The following is a 21,266-nucleotide window of genomic DNA, read 5'->3' on the forward strand; positions in this document are numbered from 1 at the left end:
CGAATCTACTCACCGGCTTGGTTGGTGGTGACATTGAGCGAGACATACTGGCGCAAAGGGGCAGTTAGTTCCGACACCCCGTTCACAGCCTCCACCTCAAAGGTGTAGTTGGTGTGAGCCTGGAGATCCACGACCATGACGGAGGTGTTCCTCAAACCCGTCCGCTGGGGGAGGAATCGCACGTGGCTTCCGCACGGCTCGTAGTGGCCCGAATCTGTGCTGATCTTACTACACAGGATATTGTATCGAACATCTTTCCGTCCGCCTGTCTCTTCCGGGGCGGTCCACTCCAAGAAGACACTGGTCTCGTTCACGTTGGAGATGGCGTTTCGTGGGGCGGAAGGGGGCTCTGCAAGATGATACAGTATCACGACTAAATTACAGACATTATACAAAATATGGTGCACATAACGGAGGTGGCACTTACTTGTGCAGGCCATATTGGTGGGGTCCAATTCAGTCCTGTAGTATCCCTGCTCACATTGACAGGAGGTGGAAGCCTCCACCTTGGTGAAACTTCTGGGAGGACATTTACTGCAGCTTTTGGTCTGAAGAGCTGATCGGTAAAAGCCCGGCTTACAGACTGCAGAGATATCAAGCACAATACAGAGGCGATTACATTACTAATACGATCGATCGGCGCCTTTGCACTTGTTCAGGGCTGATGAGAAAATTTAGTCATTAAAGTCAAACATTCAACAACTTCATTAAAAAGAACAGGTGCTTATTTCAATAGAGAGCTGATGCTTTGAACAAACAGTGCTCAGGATTTTAATTGAACCGCTACACGTTAACGTTGACAGCCATAGTAGAAATCTTCAAACATTCCCTCATTGAAACTCCACAGTTTTCACAGAAACAGGCACTGAAAGCATTAAACCACAATTTACAATATCACACCGACAAATGGAATCAGTATATCTGTTTTTTTTTTTTTTTGCAACTACTTAAATGCTTCTTGATTCAGGACAGGTGCTTATGCACAGCAGACATCCTGTCAGCGCAAAACGCATTTAGATAATGTATTGCTGTGAAGAGAGAGAGAGATAGATTATCAATGGCCTCGGCAGTCCAAAGTGCACACAAAGACATTAATTAAAGCCTCCCTGGTGTGCATTAAGAGGCAGACAGCAGAGGTGCGCTGTGAATTCAACCCAACTCTGAGCCACAGCGAGAACAAGCCCAGCTGAAACCGGCAGCTAATGTGGAATAATATGATGTATAATATCATTCAGCATCTAACTATTATTTATGGGCCATATCCAGCGCTTCTGTAGTATGTTATGCTTTTCCCTGAAGTCCACTTAAGGCGTATATGCACCAAAAACAAGTTGTAGTTTTGCTACTTTGCCTTAAATGTCAATATGAAATCAAAATTGAGCCTATTTACTTTTTTAATATGCATTTCATCATGATCTAATCCTTTTTAAAAGGATAAAATCATGACTTGTTTTTTTTTTCCCTTATTGAGTAAGCTGTTTTACTTGAAAATGAGACAGATTACTGAAGTAAACAAGTTGCAAATGAGGTTTAACATCCATTTTAAAACTTCTATATAAATAATCTCTTTTATGATTGGCTAAACTCCACATTCTGGTGTCATTCAAACTTTAAATCTTTAAGTAAATCAAACTTAAAAAAAAAAAAAAAAAAAAAAAAAAAATGTATTTCAATAAATGTGCCCTATAAATATCTGCCAACCACTATTGCTTTAAGGCCCATTCACACAAAGAACGATTACTATAACTATATAACATTTTACCAGATTTCCTAACAGCTTGTGAAAGCGCAAACCCTCGTTTGGCATTAAAAAACGACTGACAGGATTTACTAAAGACACACATTTTAGCGCTGAAAAGACGTGGACAGGTTTATTTTTGTGGCTGACCTTATTGCATAAGCATTTGTAGGAGTTTCCCTTTCAGACGCAAAATGTATAGGCAGACAGTATTTAAATGAATCATGCAAGGTGATTTACTAAGGTGTGCGCTCGTCAATTTACTGGTGTTTGCACCATTTTTTACCACCCCTAAAAGAAGCATGTTTTAAACCAGACTTTAATTGGTAGATTGCATTTGTCATTATGGAAATGATCCGGTTGCGTTCTTTAATTTGCGTGTCGTCAGTAGATCACGAGCAGAACTTCACACTCCCATCAGCGCTTTTTTGGAATTGAGCTCTCACGCTAATTTGCCCTGTTTAGTAATTCTGGCCCTTAGTGTCCAAACCAATGAACGATAATTTACTATTCATTATAAGTAGGGCTGCACGATTAATCGCAATAAAATCGCACACGATTTGGCAAAGGCTGCGATTGTTTTGTGCGCAGCTTGTCAGTGGAGTGCGGCTGATCGGTAGTAAATACTGCCCCATCTGAACGCCAGAGGGCACTCTCACTCAAACACGATAAATATGCCCCGCCCCAGAAGTACAATAATGCGCATCATTCCAGGAAATCCCTATCGCTGTAGCTGAATAAACAGAAGATTGAAGCTTTGATTAAACATGACTTATAAATACATGACTGCCTTCTGTGTAAGAAGACACATCATCTCACAGGAGGAGCTCAACTGTCGTTATGAAGTGAGTTTGGAGTAAATGCATGTTATTTAATGTTGCATGTTATTAAAAAGAGGTTCATAAATGCTTCTCATGTTTTGGAAAGATGTTTGACGCGTGTTGTTTTTTCAAATGCACGTTATACGTGACTCAAACTCACAGTGCTTTCAGATGGAGCAGCGTTTACAGAGCCGTACATCAATGACAAACTGCGCATAAAAAAATAATCGCAGCCTTTGCGATTTTAAAATCGCGATAATCCATCTCGATTTAAGTGCGATTACATGTAAATTGCGATTAATCGTGCAGCCCTAATTATAATGCACTGCAGTTTTGTCTCCTGCCGCTTTAAATGCTAAAGCTTGTCAAAGTCGGATGGATTCTGATCGGATGTCAAATTCTAATTCTAGCTTTGCAGAGTAACTAGCAAGTATTTTAGATAAAATGACCAAAAATATACAGGTACATTCAATGCCTTGTTAAAAAGGAAGCACGTATTGTAATCTATACATTGCGATGGTATAATATTCTTTAGCCAACTTGTCCCTATTCATCAATGATCATTTCCTCTTCATCTGTTGCCAAATAGCCTGATCTAAAAGCCCGGTAAAACGATCTCATGACTTTTTTTCTTCTGCATGACTTGCATATCCATCTTTTTCAGTGCCAACCCAGTGGCCTCCAGACAAGATTTGCTCAACTGTAGCCGCCTGTCTGAGGCTGGAAATAGATCATCTTTGCCCCATTGGCAGCATTTAGATGAGACTACCTTCGCATGAGCTAAATGGATTGCTTGTTTTTGGTTAGTATGGTGAAAAATTGTGTTCCACAGAGGAGAAGTATACATACAGGTCTGGAATGAAATGAGGGTGAGCAAATAGCAGAAAATTATTTTTTTAGGTGAACTATCCCTTTAAAATGCCCATACTTGCCCTACAGTTCTTTCAGAGCTGTGCTACACCTAGAACTGACTCTAAGGGCCCTATTTTAACAATCTAAGCGCATGGTCTAAAGCGCATGTGCACTTAAGTCTGAATCCACTTTTGCTAGTTTAACCCATTTAGACCTAAAACGCCTGCTGAAAAAGGACTTAAACACACACAGATGTGTGATCCGGTTTTAATGGGTTAACGACGGGATAAAATGGTTGGCACTCCCGGCGCATGGTCTAAAAGGGTCGTCCCTATTCTTTTAATGAGTAATGTGTTTTGGCCGTAACGTGTAATAAACCAATCAGAGTCTCATCTCCCTTTCCCTTTAAAAGCCAGTTGCGCTGACACCATGGCGGATTCGTTATTTACATGGCGGAATTTCCAAGCGGAAAGACTGAACACTTCTCTAGCGAGGAAACGGATCTGCTTGTGTGCAAGGTTAAAGTGAAACCATCTATGGGACAAGCAGGATTCCACCATATCCTTATGTACACAATATTAATCTTTTACATTGTAATTCTTTTATTTTAAATATTTGGCATGTTTGTGTGCTGCTGTGCATCCCTGTGTGTGTAATAAGCAGAGTGTACGCGCGTTGTGGACCCGCCTATAGGCGCACATTACTAACGCACTCTTTAAATAACAAAATAAATAAATACTGCTCCATTGACTTTAGACCAGGTTTCAGTTGGTCAATGGCGCAGTCTATTTCAGTTGCCTCAAAATAGCAACGAACCAACAATGCGCCTGAAAACCTTGTTTTCAGACCAGCAGCCCAGGTGCGCATAGATGGGCGCAAATGCATTTGCTATTTAAACAATGTGGCGCAGGACGTGAAAATGATAACTGCGTTGGGCTGAAACTAGCAAAAAACACTGCATTGCACCGGGTGTATGATAGGGCCCTTAATAACAGACATCTTTGTGACTTTGCAATTACCATTAACCTGTTGTAACCGGTCCTATTCGATCCGCTCCAAGCAGGATTCGAACCGGCGTCTCCGGCATGTGAAGCGGGCACACTAAAGACCGCAGTCTCTAGTTGCACCTCTTGAGGCCAAAGGAGTGAGGTTTACTCACACAGCTCTTACTAGCTTACCTCCGTTACACTCAACCCCCTAAACCTCACTCCCATCCGGGTCACGGCACCAAATGTAACTGGTCCTATTTGGTAGGGACATAGGTGGGCAAATCATCATATTAGAATGATTTCTGAAGGATCATGTGACACTGAAGACTGGAGCAATGATGCTAGGGTATTACATTCAGCCTGTCGATTCAGCTACTTCATTTAAACATTTTGTCATCTGACCATGATCCATTTAGAAGAGATGGCAATTTGACAGATATAGATCACGACATGGCAAAATGCATTTTTCCACACTTCACTCAACACCACGCTGCATAATCCCCACAAATGTCATGCAGCATTATGATATAAAAGCCTGTGTTAATGGAAACGAAACAAGTTTTGATTAAATAAAGGATTGGTGCTGGGCTGCACTAATGGAGCTTGTAGGAAGCTTTGATTGCATTACACTCGGGTCCATCGGCCACACATGTCTTTATTAAATGAACAGCTCAGGCGACAAGATTATTCAACAGTTTGTCTACATAATGAAGTCACCAGACAAGTATATCTGTTATGACATGCTGGGCTCAAACCAGCACAGAACTGATATTTAAAAATATCTAAAAATGCATATTTCATGAAATTGTTTCATGAGCCGTGCAGATGCCTCCTTGAAGATTAGAAGAAAAAAAATGTATTCTGTTTACTAAAGTGCTTCAAGCTATAATCCAATAGCTCCAAAATGAAGGATTTGGTAGTCTTATTTTATGTATTTATTATTTTCCCAAAGACCTTTTCCCTTTGTAAACCATGCAGGGCTTTTTAAAGTCAGTCACCGACTGATTTACCAGGACAGATTTTTTTTTTTTTTTTCTCTTGTCAGGCAACATTAGACCAGGAAACACAATACTGAAATCTTACATCATACAGGCTTTTTTTTTTTTTTTTTTTTGATTTCATTCCACTTATTGATTTGGCATAGATGTCTAGGACTGAAAGCATTTTGATGTCTTTGTATTGATTTGTAAACTGAACATATGATCATATTTTTATCACACCATGGCTTTATTGATTTGTTTTGAGCATTCATGGCAAGCCTGTTAACAACAGCGAGAGAATAACAAAGCAGAAATTAAAGCATTCCCAGATGTCACTCGGGATAACCGAAACGTTGTATGGTTGATAATGTAATATCTGAATTAAAAGAATGAAACTAGGTCATAACTAGGCATGATATGAGCATTATCATTTGCAGTTTTCACACAGTTTTCTATTGTTAGGCTTATATATATATATATATATATACACACACACTGTATATATATATATATATATATATATATATATATATATATATATATATATATATATATATATATATATATATATATATATATATATATACACACACTGTATATATATGTATATGCACATTTTAATTTTCATTTAACCGCAATAAAAAAAAAAAAAAAAAAAGGTTTATCTGTCACAGTTCTGTTCTGTTTGAGTGTGTTTTTGTCACTGATCACATGTCTGTCTTTGTTCTATTTCCCGCCATTTCTTGATTTCCATGGTAACTGTCATTTAGTTCATTTGTCACACCTGTTTCCTCGTTAGTCTTGTCAGCTGTGTCTTGTTTCCCTGATCTGTTCTCCCCTGTATTTAAGCCCTGAGTGTTTCAGTCTTCACTTGTCGGTCAATGTTCATGTTAGGTAGTCTTGTTCTGAGCACACGCTCCCTGTTTTTGTGTTATCTGTTATAATCGAGAATTAAAACCTTGGAATTCTTCATCTTTGAGTTTGCCTCCTACTTCATCCACCCAAGAAGCCTGACATTATCAATCATGTGTGAAATGGAGCTGATAACACATTGGTAACTAAAGCATGACAAAAATATTACACAAACAGAACAGAAGTGTATGAGTCTGTAAATGTGTGTATTTGTAAAAACTACCAGCCTTAGAATAGGCAGAACATTTTTTTATCAAGTTAAAGATTCTATAAATTAATAAAACCTGAACACTAAATTATCTTTTTCTAAATTAATTATATTAAAAAAATAATTTAGTGTTCAGTTTTGATTAATTTATAGAATATTTTACTTGATTTAATTCACACATACAAAAAAAATATACATATATAGAATTAGCATAACTATCAGCAAAAAAGCGCTAAAATAAGTAATTGGAAATGAATCAATACGAAATGAAAAACAAAGTAATTATTAAATAAATGAATTATTTCTGTTCACTAATTATAATATAAAACAGACAGTTCAGAATCAGATACTGTACTGAATGACCACTGAGAGTATGTTTTATGATAAGCTGTTCTGCATTGACCCAGATATCTTTGAGAATAGATTCTTGGCACAGATTTTTAGCCAACAAGCACCTGTGAACACACATACACACACGTTGGTGCACCTATCATTATGAGGAAATGTCATAGGCGTAATGATTTTAATACTGTACAAACTGTATATTCTCTCCCCCTACACTAACCCTAAACCCTTAAACCTACCCATCACACAAAACTTAATAAAACATTTATTAAAAGCCATTTTAATTATGAGGACACAGGAAATGTCCACATAAACCACTTTATATTGTAATACCAGTGTAATAATCATGTCATTATACAAAGTTGTGTCCTCATGTATCATACACACACACACACACACACACACACCGTCCTGTTTATCACCTCTCAATGGCTTAGTCTTTTGTAAGACCTGCTCACAAGCTCAATTCATCACTGTCACCAGGCTCTTTCAATTCTGACACACACACGCACGCACGCACACACACACACACACACACACACGCGCGCACACACACGCACACACACACACGCGCGCGCTCTTATCGCTCTTCAGCTGGGTGGTAACTCAATCATCACCTCCGTGTCTCTCCAACACAAGAGAGTGAAATATGTCACAGCAAATCTGTGTTTTACCGGTGAAACTAGAAAAATGGCTTCATTGTTGCCATTCGTTCACGTATTAACTGGGCTGAAATGTTTTAACCAAATAATTTTCATGAACATGGAATAAGCAACTCACTCTCATGGCAATCATTACTGTTTTACGTTTTGGCTAATTGGTGGATTATTCAAATTAATTTGTAAAGTCTAATTCATGTGTTTTTGATCTGTTTACACCCAGCTACTTTTTTCTGAAAACCATACATTTTCGTACACTGTAAAATGTGTTCAGTTCACTTACTTAACAAAAATGTAGTAAACCTGTTGCCTTACAATTATTAAGTAAATAAACTTAATGCTTAATTGAAAAAAATAAGTTATGTGAACTTGACAATTCCACATTACTTATTTTTTTCGATTAAGCATGAAGTTTATTTACTTAATATTTAACGGGTTTCCTCATTTTATTTTATTTTTTTAAGTTAAGTCAACTGATCACTTTTTACAGTGTACAAATTCATATGAAAAAGCCACCTGGTAAACCAGTTACATTTTCCTGTGAGATTTAATTGGAATATGACTCAATCACAGCAACTAAGCAATGTTAAATGTTAAATAAACTTTTAAGTGGAATATATCATTGAACCAATTATATTGTACAGTTGCTGGAGCTACACTTTTTGTAATGCACATTCCTCTCTTATTGAGCATTATTCCTCAGTGCATGCTTTTTCAAAAACATCAACCCTCAATGTATACACAATATACGTATATCACACCATACCAAGCCGATTGAGAACCGCTTCATTACATAATCCCTAAAGCTGCTAACCCCCTCCAAACATTCACATTACCCAGAATCCAACAACACCGCACCACATCTACCCCAAACAAACACCCACCAAACAATGACAGATGCTAAATATTATCTCACAACCCGTCCAAGCAAAACGGTGGCCATGAAATTCCTAAATCACTCCAGTGCACTTTGGCCTGGCTGCGTCTCGAATGCGATTTGATTCCAGCATGCTTGACTGCAGCGTCTCATTGATAATGCAGGGATCATCGCTGCTCACAGTGGCAGGGAGTCTATCCAAAGTCGTAATGCGTTGCGCAAAAGGCTAATAGGTAATTAATATGCAGCAAACAGTGGTGCGCCTGGCAATTAACGAGCCGGCAAGGATCTCAGTATAAGCGCCGTTAAAAGATAGACATTTTGAGACAAGAAGTGTTGATTAATAAGGCTTTATATAACAGAGAGAAAAAAAAAACGTTCCAAACTAGCTTTGATAGCAGACATGTCCTATAATTGAAACCATGATGCTCACTGTAAGATGCAAGCCAGAGTAAGTTAACGAAAGCTAATTGGTTGGAGAACATTTCGATGAAAGCGGTTGATAAATGCCCTGACAAATAGATTTGATGCTAATTACAACAGGAAGTTGAGTGTTTGACATGCATTTAATAAAGGGCGAATTGAGCTAAATGTTAGAATGGATTATCTGTTGCTTAATTGTGTGTGCTCAATTATTCTTTTTATGACACAACAGAACGCACCACTACCCTTGTGAAAATGAAGTACACTTTAGCGTACTATAAAGAGAGTCTAATTACAGTGCAAAGTGCAAACTGAATGCAATGCTTTCATAAACTTAATTGTAATTAAATGCAAATGGACTATATTTTAAATGTATATTAAGTGCAATTAGCTGAGCTTTAGAATGATTTTGACCACTTAAGCAGGGCTTAAAGGGATAGTTCACTCAACGATGAAAATTTCTATCAGCATTTACTGATGATGTCCAAACCTGTAGGAGTTGAACCTGAACAAAAGAAGATATCTTGAAGAATGCGGGTAACCAGATAGTTGATGGACCCCATTAACTTCTGCAGTATTTTTCCCCAACTTCTGGTCACTGACATTCTTCAAAATGTCTTCTTTCGACAGATTTGTCACTTTTGGGTCAACTATAAGTACGTCTTTATACTGTTAGTAATTTCATAATTACGTCTAATGCCATCAAAGTAAGTGTACTTCTTTAAGGCACTACAAAACAATGTTTAAAAATGTACTTTAAAGTAAAACTTTTAATTTGACATCATTACAAAGTCATCATGTTAAGAATCATGGTCATGAAAGTGTAATCTATTAAGTACACTTAAGTTGCCTGTATAATTAATATTAAATTGCCTGTATAATATTAATGCACAAATAATATTAAAGTGCAGTTTTGCTTATAAGATTTGAAGTACACTACAAGTGCACATTTAACACAATTAAGTGTCCCTTTTTTCACAAGGATAAACCAAAAACCTTATTTTTTAAATACTGGAAACAACGGATTTCCATTACAATTCAGTGACCCTGCTTCTAAATGCTACTGGATCTACAGTATCACCACAAACAAAATGACATTTTAGGTGATGTGTAACTTCAAAATGAATTGAATGTGAATGTTTGTGGGAAAGACTGGGCAACGCAAAATAATAAGACAATAAATAAACATCTTCAGCCAGGTTCAGACTACACAATATTTGTGTCTGTTATTATAATCACTGTGTCAGATTATGAGATTTTTACTCCTAAAATCCTTGTCGTGTCATTGACCAATCATCGCTTGCCATCTTTAACGACATGCGTGATGTCATTGAGAATCTGGAACTAGCGGCTGACTTCTGGAAACAAGAGCGTAAACAAACAATGGCTACCAAAGTGGCGCGTTAGCTTAATGCTAATTCCAGCACTCATCCAGTTTCTAAAGTGCCTCCACTATCGTTCGCCAGCGTTTATCTTTTTTCACTCTGCCATGGTCGTCCCTTTAGGAAACATCATAAAGGCAAGCGTAGTGTTGATATAGAGTAGCTCAACAAACATTTCCTCCATTGCAAAAAAACTCGATTATTGCGTCCTGACGCTAATTGTGGTTTACGAATCACCACGAGGTAGGCATTAGATAAACGTAGGCATTAGAAAATAAATACATTTCTTTACTAGGCTACTATCAAAAAAAGTGTAGCCTAACTCATGAATAAATCTTGTAAGCTTGTTATTTTTGGTGAATCAATCTAAAAACTCACTCACTGAATTGATCAGAACATTTATTGACTGATTAGGCCTAATTGGAATGTGAGAATGTGAAAATCACTAAGTTCCTTAAAGCTCCACTGAAGTGCCTTGGAACGCGCAGATTTGTATGATGCGTTGACGTAATTTCCACTGAAACAGGAAGCTAAGGCGGGACATATTGAAGCGTTTAGTTTACCTCACAGACTGCATGTCGTACTTGACAGCACCAACGTTGGATTCAATAGTAGAGGTGAGAATAAATTCTAGCTATTTCATTCTTAGCCGACGTACAGTTGGAAAATGCTAAAACTTGAGCGTTTGAGCAACCGAACACACATCTCCAGCCCATGTTGCTCTGTGACGTGTCAATGGTCGCTTTGGCCAGGTGGTGTTTATAGCATAGGGGGCGGAGCTTTAGATTCTAGAGAGCATTTGATTGGACAGAAGATGTGATGAGAAGTCCGCGGTGATGTCATAAAAATCCCTGATCAGCGGGATTTTGAATGCGTAAATCTCCTAAATGCGAATTGTGTTAATGTTTTGGAACACACCAGCTTATTCATAACCTTAAGGCTAACATATTCACACTAAAAGCTAACAAATTTACATTTTGATTTCAGGGGGCCTTTAAGATTTCCATCTCTAGCTGAAATCTATGGTACATTATTATTTAGAACAGACAGGGGGGGGAAAATTAATCCGTCAAACAAAAACCAATGAGAAAACATAAACTTGCTTTTCCAAGAATGCATTTTAAAACAGAAACAGACCGCAAAATAAATTGTAACAATGGCACCCCAGATGGCTATCGACTCACACCGATAAACATCCCTTTCCTATGTTTAACGCCCTGTGAGTAAACGTGACTTTAAACGAATACATTCAAATGCCAATATGCAAACATTTGATTGGCAGCGTCTAGTGTTGGTCTTTGTGCTCGGCTATTGTTGAGGCCAAACTTGTGTATTTTTCCTCAGTGCTCTGTTTGAATAGCGGGGCGGATTGAAGTTGATTTATAGCATAGCAAATCTGCTATCTAAATTCCATTATGTCAATGACATCTAGTTGGACGTCTGCTAATACCCACAGCATGTCATCTCTAGCTGATGCCCGGTATATGCAGGCCTGAAAACGCATCAAAATTGTCATTGTTGGGTTTTGTCATTCATTGTGAGATATGAAAAGAGCTTAGAAGTGATGTAATGCTGGACTATTCACATTGTGAATAATCAATTAGATTTTCTCCATATTTGGTGCAAACTAAGTGGAAATGGAGCAAATTAAGCTTAAATCCTGATATTATCTACGCAAAACTATACGGCATAAATAACCAGTCAGATGGTTAATGCTGCATTACATTAAACACAGACATCCAGAATTTACAGCTTCATACTTGAAAAATGACAAAGAAACAGCACTTGATGTTAGACTCCCAATGTAGAAACTGTGGAAATCTCAGGTTTCACTGAGAAATGGGTGTTAGAAGTCACACAACACTGTGGTTTAGTTAATGATAAACTGTTTAAGCAAAAAAAAGTTAAAGTCAAAGTTGCATTTTTACCTGGTCAGCAGACATTTTCATAGACAGATGTGTAAAACAAGGTAAATTTATATCTGATAAACAAAACGGCAAAGCTTTTGTTCCAATGTCATCTTCTGAAAGGTATAAGTGGGAATATTACAAATCTGACTCGAATGAAATGCAGCAGAATGATTATGTAAATTGACTTAGTTAATTATCATTGTACATGATGTTTTTTTTTTTTTTTTTGGATGAAAACCTGAATCGAAAGCTCCCCAATCATCCAGTCAAAGCAAAAATTGCAATGTTTTATCAACATTTGAATGATTTGAGGAGCTTTCGATTCAGGTTTTCATCTTTCTGTTTTGATAAAATCCCTGAAAAAAAAAAAAAAATTTTTTTTTGAAAAGCAGTGATTAGCATTCCCGAACTGTAGCGTGCTGCTTGTAAAAAGGAATAAAGGAATCGTGTGCAGGTGTTCAGAGGGAATATAATAGGGACAAAAATTAGACATAATTATACATAATTGGAACATTTCTGTAATTTTATCTAATTCAGTTATTCTCAATTGGTGGGTTGCCACCCCAAAATAATGGTTCACAGGTCTAGTCTGATCAAGTACAGCAGGAAAAAAACAATGTTAAATACAAATAATAAAGTGCAACTACTTATACAATATAATAATGCACAGTTTCAACTTTGAAAAGTTTTTTTTTTTTTTTTTTTTTTTTTGCATTGGCACAAAATTCATTGGTATTATAGCTAACACTAATACTAGTTTTTGGTGATGTGTTTATTCCATGCATTATCTATCACATATCTGATGTTGTTTAAGCACTTGCAAATTTTTAAATGTCATGTCATATCAACAATTAAGCATATTGCATGAAAATTGGGCATACAAAATTAATTTCAAATATCATTAAAATTTTAATTTGGTGCAGCATTGAGTCTAAAGCAATATATGGTTACACTTTATAACTTTATATATCTGTCTTTAACTACTATGTACTTAATAATAATAATTGTTAGCTTCAATGTACTGGTAACATTTTACAATAAGGTTCATTAGTTAACATTAGTTAACTACCTAAGATAACATGAACTAAGAATGAACAACACTTCTTCAGCATTTATTAATCTTAGTTAATATTCATTTAAACATTTACTAATACGTTATTAAAATCAAAGGTTGTTAACATTAGTTAATTGTGAACTAACATGAAGAAACAATGAACAGTTGTATTTGTATTAACTAACATTAATTATTAATTGATCAACAAATACAGTAACAAATGTATTGCTCATTGTTAGTTCATGTTAGTTAATACAATGACTAATGTTAACTAATGAACCTTATTGTAAAGTGTTACCAATGTACTTATTGTGTTCATATTGTATTGCAGAACACTTTTTCTGCTATTGAGGGGGGATACGGGTAGATTCTGTTGATTCTAGATTCTGTTGATGTTACTGACAAAAAAAAAAAAAAAAGTCATTGAAACATTTAAACAACAAAAGCTTCTCAGTGTGTTTGAATAAGGCAAAACCTGTGCTTGATTTGCATTTGACTGCAACTCCAAAATAACCTCCAAAGACCTTGCATTTCTTCAGTGTCAATGCAGACCTAGTTTGCTCAAGAGCAACACTTCAGTGTTCTCAGATCAATGTTCAATGTTCACCCACACACAATCACATCAGAAACTGTTATCCCGCACATAACTGGCATCCACAAATAACAAATCAAGCTATGGACATGTTAGACATGTCTGGACTATAAAGCACCTGCAACTGTGAAACCCGATGTCAAATCACATTGAGATTTTGAAGTAACTGTGGAAAGGTATAAACCTCACACGGAGTGCGGGAGGAAATGCAGAAATAAAGACAACCTGGTTCTGCTTCACACACAGAAGCGAGTGTGGACGGCTCTAGCTGTGTCATTGTGTGCGTGTGTGTGTGTGTGTGTGTGTAGCTGGTCTTTTCCCAGCAGGGCCCCCAGACGGGGTGAGAAGAAGAGTCTCGGGATGAAGCTGTCATTTCCAGACTCTGAAGAATATCCAAAGTGTCGCTTTTCAGAGCGCACTGCAGTCTTCACCAGTGGGTGAAATCACAGGTATAACGGCTTACAAATGAGCCCATAAAAAACCCTATTAAATCCTCATACTGACGGCACAGGAAAAATGTAGTCAATCACTATAAAATAACCATCCTACTAAAGTAGTGAAGCCGTTTATGAACAGTGCGTTCAAAGAAATCAATCACTAATTTGGTTTCCATACTTGTATTATATTACATGCCACAAAAGATTGTGAAAGTGTCAGTTCATATGACAAATATCAAGAATAATTCAGGCAAAATAGAAAATTCTGTTATGATTTACTCTCCCTGATGTCATTGCAAACCTGTATGACTTTCTTTCTTCCACGGAACACGAAAGATGTTCATGCTGTTCTTCTCCATTCATCAAAAACATATAGACCTTATGTAGCCCCGGCCCTTTTCAGCGCTGCGCTCGTTGTCTTCTGTCTTACGGTTTGTATTTCAACAGTATGAAGGGAAGATCTTATGGATTTATGAATGAACCGCTAGTTTTAAAATCTTCCCGATCTACTGGCATTTGTTATGACATCCGCTTCAAACATTACAATGCTCATGATAACTTTCATTAACTCTACAATAATTAAATCGACTTGAGTCTTGACCAGATAATTACTTTTCAACAGTGATGCCATAGAAATATACAGAGCTACCGCAATACCAGAGGTTCTAACATAAAATTCTAAAGATGGCTGCGCTCCTGTTTCTCTGGCACAAAAGGTCTATATGTACAGTGACCAGAAGCTGTCAAGCTCCAAAAAGGACAAAAAAAACAAGTCTACTACTTGTCACGTTGGGTCTGAGTATTCTTGTTTGGTTTCCTATTCTGTTTCCTGTGTTAGTACATGTTACCATGGTTACTCATTGTTTGATTAATGCACTGCACCTGTTGCTCATTTCCTTTCACTGGTCTGCATTTGTATATATAGCCCTGTGTTTGTAGTGTTCTTTGTCTGATCTAGTCTAAGTTAAATGGTTGTCCTGTTTGCCGAGGTTTTGTATTTTGATATTCGGATAGTATTATTTTAGTCTGTTTTCATTAAAATCAACTGTTGCGACTAGATCCAGCCTTTATTTTCGTCCACGCTGTGACACTCCTATGCTACAGTACACTCTGGTTTTCTTTAGAATATATTTTGAATAATATTTACACTGCAGAACATTCACTTTTCATACAAGGACAGCTTACACTGACTGTGGCTTCTAGGCTAAAGTACACAAAAACATGATATATCGAAATAAACTCTAAATTGTGATATATAACTTAATAATAATAAACTCAATGCAAATCATCATAATAAATATTATTATTATTTTATAGCAATACAGAAAACTCCGTTTTTTTTTTTTTTTTAGTTTGTTTTTGTTCTTGTAAAGACTATACCCAATTGTGAGTATTTTTCACCATGTTACTATTCACCCCTAAAGGAGTGTTTGCACTGAAAAGTATTCAGAGTAAAAAGGTTTTTATTTATTTATTATTATTTTAATTCAGAAACCCTCTCCAACAAAATCACAACAAATATTTTAGAATGATTTTTTTTTTTTTCAAGTCTGGTTAAAAACCCTATTTATTTTTGTATTTGTTTTTTAACACAATATATATATTGAATAATAACATTATTTATGATATTGTACAGCCCTAAATTACAACCTAAATAAAATAACAGCATTACTATTCTTTATGTACTATATGTGTTAATGTACTATACTGTGTGTAACAAAATATATGAGGATGAATAAATAGACACATTTTTGGATGAGCTTTTCCTTTAAAAATCTGTAATTTATTAATCTGTAACAATAGGTTTGATATTGCCAGACAACACAGTGGAAATAACATCCTCCACATTTCACTAAAACCCAGCCTGTGCTCATCTCCCGATGCTGTTAGCATGATGTCCTCTCCAAAATGTCTTTGTCTTTGGTACATTTCCACAGTATAGCTCAATCCCTTGGCATGTAGCGAGTGACCGGATCGAGTTTGACATTTGCAGCAGTAACGGCTGACAGGAATGAAAATAGAGGGAGACCATTGGAGATCCAGCTCTTTCTGAAAGCTTCCGGCCCGGAGTGCCCGAATGAATTCCACAGAGGGCCAGACGCCATTCCATCCAGTACATCTTTCTCAGTGTTTTTCTCCCTCACTCACACCTCCACAGGCCTAGCAGGACAGTCTTTGCAAATTAGCTTGCTAAGTTCACCACTGTTCAAATATAAGATGTGGACTGGCATTTCATTTTAGTGCAAATTACATGAATTCCCAGCTCAACCATGTATGATATGGGTACATCGAAAAAGCTGATTTCAATGATTAGGAAATGCTAGTATAGCATTAAATCAAAACTCTTTATTTAGGCTAAATAGTTTGTTGGCCATCTTGGTATCTGATATATTCATCAGAAACTACTGGAATAAAATCTGGATGTAACACAATGGAGATGATGTACTTTTATGGAGTCAAATTCATGCCACACATAATTCCAAACAAAATGAAGAATCACAAAAGAAAAATAAAGTATTAAGAAAAAATAAATAAGAAAAAAAGGATTACAAAATATAAATAGAGTAAATATAAAAATAATTTTAGAGCTGTTTTTTTTTTAGCTGATAAACACTGACAACCACAATCCTACTTGCATTTAAATCTGCAATTATGCTCACGGCACACATTTTATAATAAACATAACATCATAATTCTTTGGTGTGGTTATCATTACAGTAAGCCTTTTCATTTCATGAATAGGCCTTAAAGTCACCATGAAATCAAAATTGAGAATTCTTCTTCTTCTATGGTATATTGCACATCATTTATTTTTTTATTTTTTTATTCATGTGCCTCATAATCTTTAATCAGAATAACTTCCCCTCCCTCTTGCAGCTCATCTCTTCTCTTCTCTGATGATGAGGGCGGAGCAACCTGTCAGTCACATGGGATCCACCAATAGCAAACCACAATCATCCAATCAATTCCCTACAGAAAAAAATCAAGCCTGCCTACATTTGATCTTGTTCCAGAAGCCATTTCACTCAGATATACGTCACAATAGGGAAGAAAAGACTAGCGCAACTTCCATTTCATGCCGACTTTACGGTCTTTCCTGCTGGGTAATTGCACAAAATGTTATAGGCCTACTACAATCTTTCACAGTTCAGCTCAGATTATCTATTATATTCTCTTCTATTCTATTCTCTTCTATTACTTTCTATTCTATTATTCTATGCTAATCTAATTGCAATAGGAACAAATTCTCCTCTAAGCCATTAACCTCTGCATTATTTCTTTTCTGCTCTGATAAAATGTCCTTGTTTATTTGACAAACTGAATGTATTCAGTGTGTCTCCCTAAAGAGCCAGACAACCCCTTTTCCCGCTTTATCTCAGGTGACTGTCATGTTTACATTAATTTTATAATTGCTTGCACAAAACATCTGAATAGGAACACCATTGCACACCCACACCCACAGCTCTGAATACTCATTGTACCATTTTGCCCACTGAATTGCAGCCCATCCTCCTAGACAAAAGCATTGAAAACGTTTCCGACACTTTGTCGCCCGGTCTGCTTGGCAACCTGGCCAACTGCACAAACCAACTCCCTCTAAAGCTTACATAGCAGAAGCACCGGACATTCCCTCGGGACAGCTCAATGGAAATGAATTCGCACAGAAATATCACACTGCGCTCAAAAAGAATCCTTATCGCAAAGCGCCAACTCTGGCAGCAGACAAAGGAAGCAATCTGAAGAGAGGAGGAAGAGGATGAAGGAGCCGTTTCATTCACAGGACACACTGCCCTCTTCCAGCACTGGAGCGTGGATCCCTCTATCACTTCCTGTCTTTTCCATCCGAGCCATCATTATATCCTCTGGGCTCCGGTGGTGTGGATGGGGGTTGGGTAAAGCCATCATAACTGAGGCTTAAACTACAGAGAAAACCACACTTCATCTTCTGCAATCTCAAAAAGCATGGTTCACAGGGAATGACAATCAACAGTACTTTCATCGTCCTGCAACTTAGCATGCTAACAGATGAATCAATTTAAATGTTAATACTGTTGACGATCAAAGACTGACTGCAGTTGCTACAGAAACCAAAGTTAGAATACTGCATATATTCATCAAAGTACCAACAGAAAGGTGAAAGCATTAAGAAGAACACAATATTTGAAAGCAACATGAATTGTTTTGCACAGAATCTAAACAATTTAGAAGAACTGCTACTAAAGAGAGAGAAAAAATGACTGCTAGTAGTGAAAGACCCTGTAGTCATGTAGAAATGTTAACTCAAACAGGTACAGTATTATTATAACTTATTGGCCACTCTTCTGTAAAGATTTTGGCATGAGCCATTGAAAACCCCATTGACAGTTATAGGCTAATAATGAGGCCGCTTGGCTCAACTAAACAAGACTCCAGACTCCAAACAAGTTCACACTTACATATATTCAGATATAGTATAACATATGCGTATTTGGCATGGTGTCTGAGCTCAGAATCTGGCCCGAACCCAATCCCTGGCTGGGATAGGAATAATCGAGAGTGAGGAGTTGGGGTGGAGGAGGGATGCTAGAAAACTGTCGTGAAACAGAGGTAACAGAGGTCTATAAGCCTCCTCTCGTGCTGTTTGGGTGGATTATCTGAACATACTCCCGCCAAACTTTGTTAATAAAACATCACAAGTTCACACTTACATACAATCAGATATAGTATAACATATGTGTATTTGGCGTGCTGTCCGAGGAGAGGGCCCTGAGATCAGAATTTGGCCCTCACCCAGAGTACTCCCCCAAAAATCAAATAAGCACTGGACAGCAAACAGGAGACGGACTGACAAAGAAAACCCCCAAAATTGGGCTGCGAGTTGACGAATTAGTGTTAATGAGGAGGAGCTTGGCCACTTGACTGGGAGGGTTTACTTTGTGTCCGATGGGAGCCTGCAGCGCACAGCTTTGGATGGGTAAGCCCGTGAGTATTCGGAAAAAATTACTAATACTAATATGTTGGTTTCTCAAACCCACGTGATCATTGTTTAATTCGTACCATCTATGGGGGAACGCTGAGCAAACTATTTCAGTGTAGGGACCGAAAGCGATGCAAAATTCAGCCCAGGACAGAACACGAGAAAGATTTTAAGCTGTTTTCTTGAGAATAATTCGCCACAGTCAATTTAGAGATTTGATTCACTGGGTGGGAGGCTAAGTCAGTATCTGCATTTGAAAGTATTTGCATTCTGATTTTATTAGCCAATGGTGGCAGTTCCACGGCAGCGACATTCGGCATGATGGGCAGGGGCATTGCGAAGAAAACCTTATGTGTATGACGATCAAGCCTTAAACAGAGCGGTGGAAGCTGGCCGGGACGGAACACTGGAGGAAGGCTGAGCTTCGGGCTCGACGGGCTTTACTCACTCGGTTGGTTTTAGGAGAAGGATTGACAAAACTTTAAAATGTCCATTTCTCTGTCGGAGTGACTGAGCGGAGAAAGATGCGGAGGAATATGGCGGATGCTTCACCGGAGGGGGCAAGGGTAGGCCTCTGCGTTTTGAAGTGCGGTGACCCGACAGGAAGGGCTAACGCCTTCGAGATGAAGCTGGGAGCTCGGGGGCGGTGTTAGGTGTAGTGTTGTCAAAAGTAAGTCAGTACTGACATTTTAAAAATGTGACGATACCAGCATTTCCCTCTAGCATCTTGAGCGCTGTTCAACATACACACGGAAGAGTTTGAAAGCAGGCGTCTATCAGCGGATCCGTCTATCAGTGGATATATTAGGGATCCACTGATAGACGCCTACTTTCAAACGCTCCCATGTGTATCTGTGTAAGCGCTCGGTGAAGACAACATGTTCTTGAAGCGTTGATCATAATAGCCAATCACAGACATTTACTGTATGTTGAGCACGTGAACACAATGGCCAACCAGAGGTGTTTAAGAATACGTTCAATAGCGCTCAACATGCTAGAGGGAAATGCTGGTATCGTCACATTTTTTTAATTTTCTGTACCGACTTGGTACTGAAATCGGTAATTTTGTTAACACTAGTTAGATGTAGGAGAGTAGCTCCTTAGGCTAGTGGATTGCGGTATCGATTCCCCACAGAGGAAAGATTCTTCACTGAACAGGAGGAGCTTGAATTCGGGCATGTTGGGCACTTAGGGCGGGGCCAAATGCTGGAAAATGGTCGCAAAACAGAGGTAAGTCGGTTCTATATATAAGCCTCCTCTCGTGCCGATTGGATAGTACTCCTCCAGAACTTCAATAAAACATTTATTTCATAATGCATCTTTGGATGATTAATTATCAAATTTCTGTATTTGATTAAATTTGCATTCATATTTTGGAGCGTTTCAGATGTATATATTTTATTCAGAATGATATTGGCCGATGCTGATAGTTAGATTTTTCTTAAGGAAATAAAATCTGCAAACTATACAAGGAACCCTCTCATTTGGTACGCTATAATATTAGAGGTTAAAATTAACAACAGAGCTATTATATTCAACTGCTATTTATCTCCAGATAAAATATGTACACTCTAATACAAAATGAATTGTTTGTATACAATTCAAGTTAGTTTTCATAAACACTTCATGGCAATTTTTTTCAAACATACATATAATTAACAGTAAATATGCTCTTCTCTAGTGTTTTTATAGCTAACAAACGAACTGTGGACACTGGGTGACTTTCCTGAGGTAAATGCAACATTAAGTGATATTGTTCTCAAGCTGTTTTATTGTTTTTCGATATATAATTTGTATTTAAGTGGAAGAAAAGGCATTACGGCGATCTGTCACGTCACATTTAAGAGAGTCAAAACGCCATTTATTGTTTGAATTTCGTGATAAAATTTACAGAAGGGTCAAATAAAGCCTGCATTAACATTGCTATTTTTTAACTGTTAGTCTTAATGTCGTGTTAGCTTGCTCTAAATTTAGAGATAGCGCCGATAGCGAAAATAATAGCTTTAATGCTGAGACCGATTATTGGCCGATACATCGGTGCATCTCTAGTTCCATCTTTTATTTAATTTTGTTAATGAGTTTTTAATTAGTGTTTTAAAAGTAACTTTTTTCTCCAAGTATATTAGCTGT

The 21,266-nt window shown here is 37.4% G+C and overlaps 1 protein-coding gene across 1 annotated transcript in view; it reads right to left on the reverse strand.

Moving 5' to 3' along the window:
• The window catches only part of epha5 (EPH receptor A5), an 85,580-nt gene that overhangs the window by 43,599 nt on the left and 20,715 nt on the right, over positions 1-21,266 (reverse strand). Inside the window, exons 4-5 of the mRNA XM_079862138.1 lie at positions 428-583; positions 14-349 (exon numbers count right to left, since the gene is read on the reverse strand). Of these exons, the coding sequence (XP_079718264.1) occupies positions 14-349; positions 428-583 (492 nt within the window). The remainder of the gene's footprint in view (positions 1-13; positions 350-427; positions 584-21,266) is intronic.

Source organism: Squalius cephalus, assembly GCF_949319135.1.
Source record: "Squalius cephalus genome assembly, chromosome: 24".
Lineage (NCBI taxonomy): Eukaryota > Metazoa > Chordata > Actinopteri > Cypriniformes > Leuciscidae > Squalius > Squalius cephalus.